General features: G+C 36.2%; 1 protein-coding gene and 1 long non-coding RNA gene across 8 annotated transcripts in view; one reads left to right on the top strand and one right to left on the bottom strand.

Moving 5' to 3' along the window:
* LOC144337686 (uncharacterized) overlaps positions 1-15,319 on the bottom strand; it is a 216,629-nt gene that overhangs the window by 95,326 nt on the left and 105,984 nt on the right. For all 7 annotated transcript variants that reach the window (XR_013411104.1, XR_013411107.1, XR_013411103.1 and 4 more), the window contains one exon: positions 7,591-7,674. Coding sequence is in view for 1 of the 7 variants with exons in the window: in XM_077984565.1 (XP_077840691.1) it covers positions 7,591-7,674 (84 nt within the window). In the remaining 6 variants the exon portion in view is untranslated. The remainder of the gene's footprint in view (positions 1-7,590; positions 7,675-15,319) is intronic.
* LOC114674456 (uncharacterized) overlaps positions 1-15,319 on the top strand; it is a 131,453-nt gene that overhangs the window by 93,927 nt on the left and 22,207 nt on the right. The window lies entirely within an intron of this gene.

Here is a 15,319-nt window from a genome sequence, read left to right as displayed (position 1 = left end):
CATGTGTGTATTGTTAATTATTCACATATTTCTGGATTTCCCAAATTTCCTTCACTTGTTTCTAATTTAATTCGAATGTGGTAGGAAAACATGCTTTGTATGATTTCAATGATTTAAATTTATTGAGGCTTATTTTATGGACTATAGATGGGCTACTCTGGAGACTATTCTACGTATGCTTGAGAAGAATATACACTTTTGTTGTTGCTGTGAGGAGTGTTTTATAGATCCTGTTAGTTCATGTTAGTTAGTGGTATTTGTATGACACTTCCTTGTTGATCTTCTTCCTAGCTGTGCTATTTCTGAAAATGGGGTACAAAGTCTCCAACTATTATTATTTTATTGTCTTCTTCTCCCTTCAATTCTGTTGGTTGTTGCTTTGTATGTTTTTGGGTCTGGTGTTAGTACATATTTGTTTGTAATTTTTATATCTTCTAGACGGATTGACACTTTAATTATAAATTGTCCTGTTATGACTTTAATAATAATTTTTGTCTTAAAGTCTCATATTAGTATACCCACTTCAGCTCTATTTTGGTTACTGTTTCTGTGGTATAAATTTTCCTATCCATTAGTTGTAACCTCTTTGTGTCTTTGAATCCAAAGTATGTCTCTTGTGAGAGCATATGGTGGGATCTTGCTCTTTTATTCATTCTGCAAATCCTTGTTGGTTGATTAGAATGCTTAATCTGTTTCTTTCTATTTAAAATAATGCAATGAAGGCTTTTATTATCCAAAAACTTATTATTCAGTATACTTTCAGGAATAGATTTGATGCAGAAAATCAGGAAGTGCAAGGTCCACAGATGTTGGCAGGTAGTCAGGGAAAGCTTTTTAGTAGAGGTGGTGTGCAAGTTATCTTGGAATATAAGCAAAAGTTAGTCAACTAAATAAGACATGGATTAGAACAGTGGAGCTCCTGAGAATCAGGTATTTCTGGTAGAGCAAACAATATGAAGAAATAAAAGAGCATGGTCTATTTGGCTCACTAGTTGTTTCAGTATTGATGCAGTAGAAAATGGTGGCATTGGGCGTGGTGGCTCATGTCTATAATCCCAGCACGTCGGGAGGCCGAGGCAGGTGGATCACGAGATCAGGAGTTCAAGACCAGCCTGGCCAACATGGTGAAACCCTGTCCTTGCTAAAAATATAAAAATTAGCCAGGCGTGGTGGCATGTGCCTATAATCCCAGCTACTTGGGAGGCTGAGGCAGGAGAATCGCTTGAACCCGGGAGGCGGAGGCTGCAGTGAGCCAAGATCAAACCACTGTACTCCAGCCTGGGCAACAGGGCGACTTCGTCTAAACAAACAAACAAACAAAAAAAAAAAAAAAAAAAAAAGAAAAGAAAATGGTGGTATTGAGGTGTGCTTTAAGTCACCACATATGTATTGTGGTTAAAATTATTAGAATGAATGATATTATCCAGGGATAATGTCAGCAGTAACAAAAGATGAAGGTCTACATCTAAACTCTTGTTGCAGATTTTAAGGAACAATTTCAAGGTTTCCCTAGGTTCTGAAAAGCAATGGAAAATGAAAACCTGAACATTTCATGAACACATCTTCTTGTATTGAGAATTAATGGAATTTAGTTTATGGTTTTTACATGCCCAAGTGAAACAGTCATTAGCAATCATTGAAAAGTTCAGAGCAATGACACGCCCATACCACTCTGCATTGCTTTCTGAGAACAGCTGCACATGCTGCCACAAGTTTGTGCCATACTGTAATACTTTTTACAGTACTATAACTATTTCATAATATATTTTCTTTATTTATTTAGTTTTTGAAACGGAGTCTCATTCTGTCACCCAGGCTGGAGTGTAGTGGTACCACCTTGGCTTACTGCAACCTCCACCTCCCGGGTTCAAACGATCCTCCCACCTCAGCCTCCCAAATAGCTGGAACTACAGGTGCATACCACCACACCCAGTTAATTTTTGTATTTTTAATCGAGTTGTGGTTTCACCATGTTGGCCAGGTGGGTCTCAAACTCCTGACTTCAAATGATCCACCCACCTTGGCCTCCTAAAGTGCTGGGACTGCAGGCATGGCCCACTGTGTCTAGCAGATTTCATATTTTAATTGTGAACCTTAAAGATACTATAAAAAGAGTAACTCAATCCTCACCATGTAGTGTGGAATATAAGAAAACCTTAGCTTACTTATGTCATTTAAAAATTTATCAGAATATTTATAAAATCCCATTACATAGTTATTACATAGTTCTCAAATGATAGCTATCACAGTTCCTTCTTTTTCTTTTTGTACTTTTGCCTGCATGTCTGTGATGGTTAGTACTGAGTGTCAACTTGATTAGATTGAGGGACACAAAGTATTAATCCTGGGTATGTCTGTGTAGGTGTTGCCAAAAGAGATTAACATTTGAGTCCCTGGGCTGGGGAAGGCAGATCCACCCTTAATCTGGTGGGCACAATCTAATCAGCTCCCAGGGAATATAAAGCAGGCAGACAGATGTGAAAAAACGAGATGGGCCTAGCCTCCCAGCCTACATCTTTCTCCCATGGTGGATGCTTGCTGCCCTCAACCATCAGACTCCAAGTTCTTCAGTCTGGGGCCTCGGACTGGCTCTCCATGCTTCTCAACTTGCAGATAGTCTATTGTGGGGCCTTGTGATCATGTAAGTTAAGTAAGCCTGATAACAATACATATATCTATCCTATTAGTTCTATTCCTCTAAGAGAACCCTGACTAATACAATGTCTGTAGGAGGTAACCTTTCAACTATCCATCACAAATTTTATTTATGTTTTCTATACTCCTACAGTATTTCTAAAATATACACACACTCCATCTCTTTCCATCCACCTGAAGAGCATACATCCTTTCAAGGTAATCTATATAAAGAGAAGCAGAAGAAACATCTGATTAATGTTGGCAAACATTTTATAAATTAGGATAAGTCATTTTTGCTGGGCCAAATAGTTTTTGGCAAAGGTTATGAAATATAGACAGTTATGCTGAAGGAAGTGGTCCTTCTCCAGTACAATTTTTTTGCTACAATATAAGTGACTAACCACCACCATTGCTGCTCTGGCTCGTCCCTTTTTTCCCCATCCAAAACATTCAATATGGTGCTGATTTGGCAGGGTAGGAATGAATACTACTGATAATGATAGCATAATAGTTCCATCAGTGCCATGTGCATATTATATCTTGAGTATATATAGTTCATAATTATCGGGGAATAAGAAATTATAACAGATGCAGCTGCAAAAGCAGTCAACTTGCCATCTTCCTGAAGTTGATAAGAACCTAAATGAACACTTTTATACTGTATGACATGTATGAACCAACTGAAAATCCAATTTATAATAACATGCTCCTGTCTTTTCCTTCTTATGCTAAACTACATGAGTTCCATTATTATGTTAAATCCAATATTCTGCTGTTCTCCCTGCTTCTCACTTTCATCCTAGAATCCTAAAGTGTCAAAGTTTAAAATACTATAATAGTATACCTCCAGAAATTTAGTAATAAGGCAGATATAGGTTTAATCTGAAATAAATGGTTTTTATAAATTATTTCCATCTATATCTAACAAGTCTGATCTAGACATTGTTGGCTCAAGTTTCTATCAACTCACAACATCCTGGAGCTGAAGAGAAATTCCAATTTGCTTTGTGTCCCCATGTCTATGAATTAATAATATGGAATTAGGGAATACTAGAAATAGTCCACTACTAATAAGTCTAGAAATGTATCTCATAGTTGAGAGTTGTAATTCAACTCAACAAATACTTCCTGAATATAACGTTCAATACTTGCTAAGTATAAATAGTTATTCATAAAGCAATCACTACATTTAGATGTAAAATATGAGTCACTAGGTTTAAATCTCATTAAATCTTCATCAACAACCCGATGAAGTTGTCCATCACCATTTAGCAGGTAAATAAAATGAAATTACAAAACTCTTAATTGGGGGTGGTGTACTTGAACCCTAAACTATTCAACTCTAAAGGCTGTGTCCTCAGACAGTATTACATTTTTCTTCTTAATGGTGTATTCACTTGGTTTTGCAATCTATTTGAGATTTCAGGTCTATTTTTAAAAATTATAATGTTTTAAAAAGACAATACATTTATATGCTTTAAAAGTCAACACTGAGGCAAGAAGAATCGAAAATTGGTAACGGTAAGTATATTTGGTATACAGATGATGATTTACATCATTAAAAGAAACCAGGGCTCCTTGGAGAAACGGCTTATAGAAGAACTGCGGCAAGGAATGTAGAAGATGAGTCTGGAACATTTTGTTATACCAGAAAGCAATAAAGATATATATATATATTTTAAATTATAGGGGCCAGGTGCAGGGGCTCACACTTGTAATCCCAGCATTTTGGGAGGCCGAGGCAGGAGGATCGCTTGAGCTCAGGAGCTCGAGACCAGCCTGGGCAACACGGTGAGACCTTGTCTCTATTAACAAAAACAACAACAACAACAGCAGCAAAAAATCAAAAAAATTAGCCAGGTGTGGTGGTAAACATCTGCAGTCCCAGCTACTTAGGAGGCCGAGGTGGGAAAATCACTTGAACCCAAAAGGTCTAAGCAGCAGTGAGCTGTGATTGTGCCACTGCACTCCAACCTGGGCAGCAGAGTAAGACCCTGTTAAAAAAAAAAAAAAAAAAGGGACATTTGGAGGAACACAAGAGCCAGTTTGAAGAGATTTCTACTGGCTGAATTTGGGACAATATAAGCATTGAAAAATGTGAAATCCATGAGCCCATACTGATACTTTTTCTTAATGGGAGAAGAGGAGAAGCTTTTCTTCATAGCAACACACCAGCCAATTAATGTGAAAGGACTATTTGGTAAGAAAATCATTTGGCAAGTATTATAGTAAAAGCAGATTTAGTCAAGAATCATCAATATATATTACAATTCATAGGTCAAAACCTTATGAGGAACAAGATATCTCTATCATCTCAAACTATTTTACCAAAACAATTCTTGTTAATTATAAGAGCGAAAAGAGTAACTTCACAATGGAGAAATTTACAAGATGGTACATAAACCAAATGATCCAAGTTAACATCAACGTTAAACGTCAACATGCGAACAAAAGGACATCACGTCCCTCCTAATATGATACACTGAGAAAGATACCAAATCACTTCTGTGGTATCCTAACCAAAAATCCATAACCTAAATCTAACCACGCAGAAACATCAGACAAACCCAATTTGAGTGATATTTTTCAAAATATCTAGCCTGCACTACTTAAAAAAGGTTAAAGTCACGAAAGACAAACAAGGGTGATTCCAGATTAAAGGAAACTAAGCGATCTGACAATAAATGCAACGTGAGATACTGGATTGCACTCTGATCCAGAAAAAAATTTTTATTTTATTTCCTGTAAGGGCAAAGAAACACAAGGGAAAAAAGGTGTAATATGAATCAGATTTGTATATTTCATAGCAGTATTGTATACAGTTATATATCAGAATATTCTTAGGAAATACAAATGAATGTATTTTGGGGGAAAGAGGCATTGTATCTGCAACTTACTCTCAAATGGTTCAGAAAAAAATAACACTTATATATAATTAAATATATGATATTGTACATAGAGACACACTGTGGGGATAATAAAACACAAATATGGTAAATTTGGGCATCTGGGGAAGAGTATACAGAAATTCTTTGTAATATTCTTGCAGCTTTTCTCTGAGATTGAGATTATTTCCAAGAGAAAATTTACTGCTAAATTGTACTAAGAAGATCCACAATAAACTTAGACACTATAGAGAAGGAAACAGGGCAGCTGAAATATAAGGTAATGGTCACAAAAATGTAGTCTAACTAGATATTATTTAAATTTCCATTAGACATAAGAAATTACAGTAATTTTTAGTGTGATAATGATTTTTTAAAAAACAGCCTTTATCTGTTAGCAATACACAGTAAAATATTTGTGGATATATGCAGATGAAATAATATGATGTCCGACACTGACTTTAAAATAATTTAGTGAAGGGAAATGGGTGTGGGATTATGGATGAAATAATATAGCTTATGCATTGATAATTGTTGAGGCTAGGTGATGGGTATCAAGGTTAGTTAACCTATTCTTTCTTCTTTTGTGTAAAGTCCACAACAAAAGGTTTTTAAACAGTCAAAAAAACGCAATAGAAGAATCTTTGTCCCACTCCTGCCACCATATTTCCTGTCAACTCCTTATAGGTAACCATTTTATTAGTTGCTTATTTATTTTTCTAGTTTCTTTACAAAAATACAAGAAAATACAAATATATATTCTTGTTTTTCCATTCTTCCTACAAAAGGTAACAAATAATATACACTGCTCTACACATTGTTTCCCTTTCCCCCATCAGCTTCATACGTTTTGTATAGCTCTCCATACCAGTATATATAGCTCTATTTTGTGTGTGTTTAAGTATGTTCCATGGTTTATTCAACCAGTCCCTTATTGCTAGATCCTTGATTTATTTCCAATCCTGTATTCATCCAACAATGCTATAATAAATGACTGTGTATATTTCTGTCATTTTGTACCAGTGCAGGTTTACCTACAGCAGTGGTCCCTCACCTTTTTTGCACCAGGGACCAGTTTTGTGGAAGACAATTTTTCCACATATGGAGGGGGTGGTTTCAGGATAAAACTGTTCCACCTCAGATCATCAGGCATTAGATTCTCATAAGTAGTGCACAACCTAGATCCCTTGTGTTCAGAGTTCACAATAGGGTTTCTGCTCCTATGAAAATCTCGTGTCACTGCTGATCCGACAGGAGGTGGAGCCCAGGCAGTAATGCTCGCTAGCCTGCTACTCATCTGCTACTGGTCCCTAACATGTCACAGACTGGTACTGATCCATGGCCCAGGGCTAGAATACCCATGACCTACAGGACAGATAACCACAGGGGAAGTCCTAGGTCAAGGATATGTTTTTTACCATATTCTTGTTCCTTCCACCACTAACATATGAGAGTGTTGTTTCCCCACAGGCTTGCCAATGGAATGTATTATCAAACTTTTGGGTTTCTGTCCATCTGACAGGTGAGAAATTATGTCACAGTATTTTTTCACTTGCACTATTTTTCGTGTTATGGGCAATATAACTGCTATTTCTACCACCTCTCATGTCAGAGGATAAGGGATCTCTATTGATTATGTCTCTAACTATGTCTTTTCAGTTTTTTTTCCTAATGCATCTAAGAAATTACTTCTTCAAGTATTCCCTATTCCTTCTGTCTCTTTCATATCTTTAATATTCTCCCTACTTTTTCCTTTCCTTCTAAGGTCAAATATTTTCCTTATTTCTTTTGCTAGATATTACGTTCAAACAATATGGTATAAAGAACAGAACATGAGAAGTCTCCTTATGTTGAACCTGAATACCATCCATCCCAAGAGTGAAACACCATTCTCAGTTTATGTATTCCCTCTCTCACACTCTGTACATATAGAGGCACACATGTATTACATTCCACAGATACATTCAAATGACAACATACTGCTTAGTTGAGTTAATGCTAGTTGTTGCAATAATTAAACCCTAAAACCTCAGTGGTTTAACACAATGAAAGTTTAGTTTGCACTCACGTGGTAGTCCAATGCTCAGTTGGCATATTTCCACATGTACTTCAGGCACCCAACTTCTGCAATAGCCTAGCGCTTCAGTCTTCACTTTAGCAGCAAATGGAGGAAAAAAAGAGAGAGGTTAAGACATAATTGGTTCCTAATCACCCTGCCCAGAAGTCCTATCAGATCACTTTGCACATATTCCACAAGAGTAACAGTGATTTTAAATGCAGGAGAAGCTGGGAAGTGTAGACTCTGAGTTGGTACTTATTCAACTTTACTCTGTGGAAGGGTAACATAAATCTCTGGAGAATAGATAGCTGCCTCTTAAGCATAGATTCTTCATGCTGTTTTATTCCATAGTGTGTGTATTTGCTTTATTTATCTTAGAGATGTTTCCAATAGTTCATATTGGGCTGACCCATTGTAAAACCTTTTTTGGAAAAAGAAAAGGTGAAATGTAATCTCAAGTTATTACTTCTATTCAACACAGTGTTGAAAGTCTTAGCCAAACCAATTAGGCAAGAGAAAGAAAGAAAGGACATGTAAATTAAAAAGAAGTCAAATTATCCTTCTTAGCAGATGATGTGACCTTATATTTAGAAAAACTTAAAGATTCCACCAAAAATTATTAGAACTGATAAACAAATTCAGTAAAGTTGCAGAATACAAAAGCAGCATGCAAAAAATCAGTACCATTTCTATACACGAACATCAATCAATCTAAAAAAGAAAGCAATCCCATTTACAATGGCTATGAAAAATAAAATAATACCTAGGAATAAATTTAACCAAAACAGTGAGAGAGCTCTACAAGGAAAACCTATGAAAGATATTGAAGAGGACACAAAAAATGGAAAGATATCCCATGCTCATAGATTGGAAGAATATTGTTACAATTTCTATGCTAACCAAAGTGATCTGCATATTCAATGCAATCTCTATCGAAATACAAACCAATGACATTCTTCACAGAAATAGAAAAAATAATACTAAAATTTGTATGGAACCACAAAAAACCTCAAGGAGCTAAAGCAATCCTGAGCAAAAGAACAAAGCTAGAGGCATCACATATACTACAGAGCTATAGTAACAAAAACAGCATGGCACTGGCATAAGAGCAGACACATACAGCAATGGCACAGAATAGAGAAACTAGAAATAAATTCACATAGTTACAACAAACTGCTTTCACAATGTGTGAGAGTGCTTTTCCTCCACAGAACTAATCAAAATTTTTACCTTTGCCCATTTGATGGATTAAAAAAATGGTCCATCAGTGTAGTCTTTTTTTTTTTTTTTTTGAGACGGAGTCTCGCTCTGTCGCCCAGGCTGGAGTGCAGTGGCCGGATCTCAGCTCACTGCAAGCTCCGCCTCCCGGGTTCGGGCCATTCTCCTGTCTCAGCCTCCTGAGTAGCTGGGACTACAGGCGCCCGCCACCTCGCCCGGCTAGTTTTTTGTATTTTTTAGTAGAGACGGGGTTTCACCGTGTCAGCCAGGATGGTCTCGATCTCCTGACCTCGTGATCCGCCCGTCTCGGCCTCCCAAAGTGCTGGGATTACAGGCTTGAGCCACCGCGCCCGGCCCATCAGTGTAGTCTTAATTCACTTTTCTCTTCTAAAAAAATGACAATCTCATCAAAATGTTAGGAGTTACTAGATTTATTACCCTTTTCATTGCTTGTCTGTTTTTTATTTTATGAAATTGTTGGTATTTCTCATTGATTTGTAGAGGCTCCTAATACACTAAGGTATCTTATTTGCAATACAGAATTTTAAATGTTTCCTGCAGTTTATAGTTGGTCTTTTTGCTCTGCTTAGTATTTTTTAACCATGAATTTTTTATATTTTTATTTAATCAAATTAATTAATCTTTTCCATTGTGACTTTTGAGGTTTGTGACCGACTTAGAAAGGAGTTCTCACCTTTGGAATAAAGAAATAATTCTCCCAGGGTTTAATCTAGTACTTTTTTGTTTTTATTTTTCAAGATTAAACCTTTATTTCATCTGAAATTTTTGTTGTAAGGTGTGAGATAAGAATCCAGCATTCTGTGTGTGTACAGATGCCTAGCCCACTGTCACACTATCACTTATTGTTGCATAATACACCTTTTCTATGCCAATTCAAAACATAACCTTTAACATGTACTAAATTTCCATATGTATTTGAGTCTACTTCTGTACTTTCTATTCAATCAATTGATCTGCCTATCAATTGATGCCTATGTATTCTTACACATAATTTAAATCAATTTAGCTTTGTATTATGTTTTAGCATCTTAGTGAGACAGTCTTTCCTCATTATGTTACTTTATTTTTATTTTTATTTGAGACGGAGTTTCGCTCTTGTTGCCCAGGCTGGAGTACAATGGCACGACCATGGAGATGGGTTTCTCCATGTTGGTTAGGCTGGACTCGAACTCCTGACCTCAGGGGATCCACTGCCTTAGCCTCCCAAAGTGTTGGGATTACAGGCGTGAGTCACTGCGCCTGGCCTACACATTTTAATACTCACAAATACCTGTGCAAGGTAGGTACATAGTTTTATTTATCTACCGTATGTTCTTGTGACATGATCATAAATTCAGGCTGTTAATGGCCCAACCTGATCTGTAGCAACATCCTGTGAATAAGTCTTCTAGACTCTGATCCATCCTATCAATTCTAACCATTTTGTCGGATCAAACTTCCTGACATAAAATTTCCCTTATCAAAAATTAATGACAGCAGGGCACAGTGGTTCACGTCTGGAATCCCAGCTGTTTGGGAGGCTGAGGCAGGAGGATTGCTTGAGCCCAGGAGTTCAAGACCAACTTGGGCAACACAAAGACAGTGAGACCTTGTCTTAAAAAACACAAAAAACAAAAAGTTAATGACTTTCACTGTTAACAAAAACAAAACAACAAAATCCTCTAGAATTCTTTTCTAAGTCCCTAGTTTTATTTTTACCACTCTGTCCCATAAATCCTTTTCTTCTTAAGTGCCTTGTACTTTTGGTATGTATATATTGCACCTGATATTGCTAAATGATCCCCTCTCTTTGTGGTATATCTATTCTTCAAAGTTTAGCTCAAGCAGCATCTCCTCCCTGGGCTTTGATCATTACAGAAGGAAGAGATCCCAACCCATTCTGAACATATGTGATGCTATCTAAATCATGACCATAAAATTCTCTTGTTTGGTAGTCATCTGTAGTATATAATACTGCAAATATAACTTTCTACAATGATGAAACTGTTATCTGTGTGTCCAACATAACAGCCACTAACCACAAGTGACTACTGAGCATCTAAAATGTGACGAGTGCCTATATACCAGACAGTGTGGTCTTGGAGGGCAATACATTAGTTTTCTGATGCATAGAATATTTACTGAGAAATAATTATGTTCTAGGCCCTGTTTAAACATTTTATACCTATCATTTCATTAATGCTTTTCTATTGTCATTCTAAGATAAATAAACTGAGTCAAAGAAAGTTTAAATAACTTGCATCAAGTCCTAATTCTTTGGGATTAACAACAATGATGCCAATCCACAGATTATTGTAGTAAGAATATTAGAAAATATGACAAGGAGCTCAGTAAATCATTAAACAGTATTCTTAAGATAGTTATTTTACCTTCTTTTGGTGTCTCTTACAACGTCTAGCACATCACCTTGTACATAGTAACTGTAACTGAATCAACTGATAATTTTACATGGCTTATAGGTAGTCTTCTACACTTGCACATAATGTTTTCTAAAATCAGAGTATAAATTGAATGTAAAAAAAATGAAGTCATAAAAATAAAATGTGTTATAGCCACATGATGGAATATTATTCAGCCATAAAAGGAATGAAATATCAATTCATGCTACCACATGGATGAAACTAAAAAAACATGCTCAGTGAAAGAAGCCAGTCACAAAACACCACACATTATAATTCCACGTATATGAAATGTCAAGAATAGACAAATTCATACAGACAGAAAGTAGATTGGAGGTTGCCTAGGATTTGGAGTGTTGGGGTAAAACAGAGACTGATCACTTGAGGGTAAGGAGTGTTTTCCTGGGGTCATGAAAATGTTCTAAAATTGACTGTGCTGATGCTTGCAAAACTACATAAAAATAATTTTAAAATTTAATTGTATATTTTAAATGGGTGAATTGTATGGCCTGTGAATTAAATCTCAATACTGTTTTTAAAAAGGGGGAATCAAAGTTTTATGTTTATAAAGGGTTCTACTCCTAAGAGCTAAATATAAATTATGGACTATTTAGGATATCCCTTTACTTTTAGATATAATCTCTGACAAAAATATTTCGAATACACTTAAGGGTAAAGTGAAACAAAATTGTGGTTTTCAAAATTGTTTTCTCAGAGGTGGACAAAATAAATCTTTTTTGGAAGCCAACAAAACAAAAATAATCTGGAGCTGTCTTGGTTGAAGCAGCGTGTAGGATTCATACACCTCCCACTCAGACCCCTGCCCTTCCTTCAATATTGGCATCTAAAGAATCTCCCCAGCGTTTGGAGGAAATCAAGTTGGAAGTTAAGCAAGAAGCAACACAAAAAACTGAGTAACTACAAAGAAGTAAAAAGTAAAAACTCTGCAAGTTGAACTGTTTGTTAGTTGGCAGGGTACCATGTAATAATATATCAGAATTATCTTGTGTTAGTAAAGATACAAACATTTGAATTCTATTTATAAACTTTGAATTCTGCTTCTGTAATTAGATTTGGGCTTTTTTTTTTTTTTTTTTTTTTTTTTTTTTTGAGATAGAGTCCCATTCTGTCGCCCAGGCTGGAGTGCAGCAGAACAATCTTGGCTCACTGCAAACTCCGTCTCCCGGGTTCAAACGATTCTCCTGCCTCAGCCTCCCCAGTACCTGTAGCTGGGATTACAAGTGTGGATCACCATGCCCAGCTGAATTTGTTTTGTTTTGTTTTTTTGTATTTTCAGTAGAGACTGGGTTTCACCATGTTGGCCCAGGCTGGTCTCAAACTTCTGACCTCAAATCATTCACTTGCCTTGGCTTCCCAATGTGCTGGGATTACAGGCATGAACTACCGTGCCCAGGTTGCATGCTTTTTTTTTTTTTAGATGGAGTCTTGCTCCGTTGCTCAGGCTGGAGTGCAGTGGCGCGATCTCGGCTCACTGCAACCTCCGCCTTCCGGATTCAAGCAATTCTCCTGCCTCAAGTTCCCAAGTAGCTGGGACTGTCACAAGCACATGCTGCCATGCCGGGCTAATTTTTTTGTATTTTAGTAGAGAAGGGGTTTCACCATGTTGCCCAGGCTGGTCGGGAACTCCTGAGCTCAGGCAATCCGCCTGCCTCCCAAAGTGCTGGGATTACAGGTGTGAGCCACAGCGCCACCGCATTTTTTTTTTTTTTTTTTTAAGAGAATTATTCTAAAGTCAAGATAAGATCTACCTCTAATTTATGTTGTTTTTTTTTTTTCTTATCTATTTGGATTAGGAATTTTTGTGTTTTTGTTTGTACAACAAAAAATATGTAAACATCCCCAAATAAAAAAATAGGTGCCCTAGATCTGTGATATTGGAAGTGCTGTTTTCCTGGCTCAATACCATTTACTTGGCTAAGAAAAAAAGGGCAGTTTCCAACTCACTTGTAGTTACATAGCCACAGACCCTTCTACTTGTATGGCTTATTAACATCAACAACTTATATTCTATTATTATATGTGATATATTACACTATACTACATTATAATTATCCCAAAAACAGAACTGATCATTTATTTCTCTTAAACATATTTTTAATATATTTAAGGGTAACGTAGAATAACACTGTGGTTTTCAGAATTATTTTTTCAGAGGCAGACAAAATAAATCTTTTTTAGAAATCCAAAAAGCAAAACCTTCCCAATTTCCCTATTTCAACTTAACTTTGAATCCTCAGGCTGATATCTCTTTAAACTCAAATTAATAGCCTCTCTTTATAGTCCTAGCTGATAATCAAGGCATAATCTTTCCCCTTTAGACATGAATTTTGGAGCTCCTCCTCCCTGCTAGCTCTTTCCACAGCTACCAACTTTTCTTGAGTCAAGTCTGTTTCTCACACTTTTTCTATGTACTGCTATTAGAATAGTCCTCAAGTGCTCTATGATGTTATTTCCTTACTCAAAAACAGAATTGTTCTCTGTAGTTCAAATTCCTCTCCATCTCTGTGTGACAGTTAATTTTGTGTCAACTTGATTGGGCCACAGGGTGCCCAGATATTTGGTCAAACATTATTCTGTTTTTGTGAAGGTGTTTTTGGATGAAATTAACATTTAAATTGGTAGACTAGACAAAGGACATAATCGACGATGGGCCTCATCCAATCATTTCAAGATCTGAATAGAACAAAAGGCTGATCTTCCTCAGACTAAGTGAAAATTATCCTGCCTCATGGGACTCAAAACTATGCCATTTGCTCTTCCTGGAGCTATAGCAGCTTCTAGTCTTTGGACTTGAAAGCAGATACCAGCTCTACAGATTTTGGACTAGCCAATGTGTCCATAATCCCATGAAAGGTATCTCCTATTAGTTCCATTTTTCTGAAGATCACTGACTAATATACTGTTTATCCCAACTCTGTAGTACCATTTCATAAGATTTTTTTTTTTTTTTTTTTTTTTTGGTCAGTGTTTTGCTCTGTTACCCAGGCTGGAGTGCAATGGTGCAAACAAAGTTCATTGCACCCTCAACCTCCTGGGCTCAAGTGATCCTCCTACCTCAGCCTCCTGAGCAGCTGGAACCACAAGTATGTGCCACCATGCCTTGCTAGTTTTTCAAATGTTTGTAGAGAAAAAGTCTCACCATGTTGCCCAGGCTTCCAGATCATCTCTTATTAGACCTCAAAATATTCTCTACTACAGTGAAATCAATCTATTTGTCAACTTCTACCCAATTTGCATAATTCCATTGAAATGCTTTTATTAAATAACTGATATGCATTTGTACCACCTACATTTGCCTCTCACATGTATCTCTCCAGCTAGGATGTTAACTACTTTGAAAACAGGAGTCTCTATTTTCTTTACTTCTTTCTACAATGGTAACAGAGATTAACAATGTGAAATATAAAGACTATTAAATATATATACTTTATACCTATCTATACCTTAAATATATACAATGTATATTTATATACATATATGTAAATTTATATATATAATCTACCTCTTGCCTACAGTCTGGTACATGCTTTAATGTTAATTTTTGTTTGGTTGGTTTAGGTTTTCCTTAAAAGAATAACATTTTGGGTTAAAATTTGTTTGCCATTTTAAAGTATTCTGCTTCCACTTTCATTTTGCTGTTAGGACACAGAACAAAGTTATAGACAAACTTGAGTCTATATAATTTAAAAGTACAATTGAAAGAATGTTTTAATGTTGGGATGAAGTGCATACTTTACTGTATATTTTTCAAACTCAGTTATATTGCTTTGCTAAAAGTAAATAATATCACCAGGATACCATCTGGTAAAAATCTCTCTGTGGATTAAGCCAGAAAAGGAAGTGAATGAATTTTTATACATTGCATAGTTGTGGTTGCAAAACTGCAGTAAAAATATGTTTTCAATGCACTGGTGTAAGTGAGACTTCAGAGTTCAGCTACCTCATGTGATTTGATCCAAAAGGCTTGGAATATTTAAGACCATATCTCATCAACAGGGAAAAGGAGGAGTGTTTTATTTGCTAGCATTCCTATGACTTGGAAGAAAAAAAAATCTAGGAAACTGAAGTCCATGAACTGG

This window comes from Macaca mulatta, chromosome 20 (genome assembly GCF_049350105.2).
Source record: "Macaca mulatta isolate MMU2019108-1 chromosome 20, T2T-MMU8v2.0, whole genome shotgun sequence".
NCBI classification, from domain to species: domain Eukaryota; kingdom Metazoa; phylum Chordata; class Mammalia; order Primates; family Cercopithecidae; genus Macaca; species Macaca mulatta.
The sequence above is the reverse complement of the archived record's forward strand: the minus strand, read 5'-3'. Positions and strand labels throughout refer to the sequence as shown.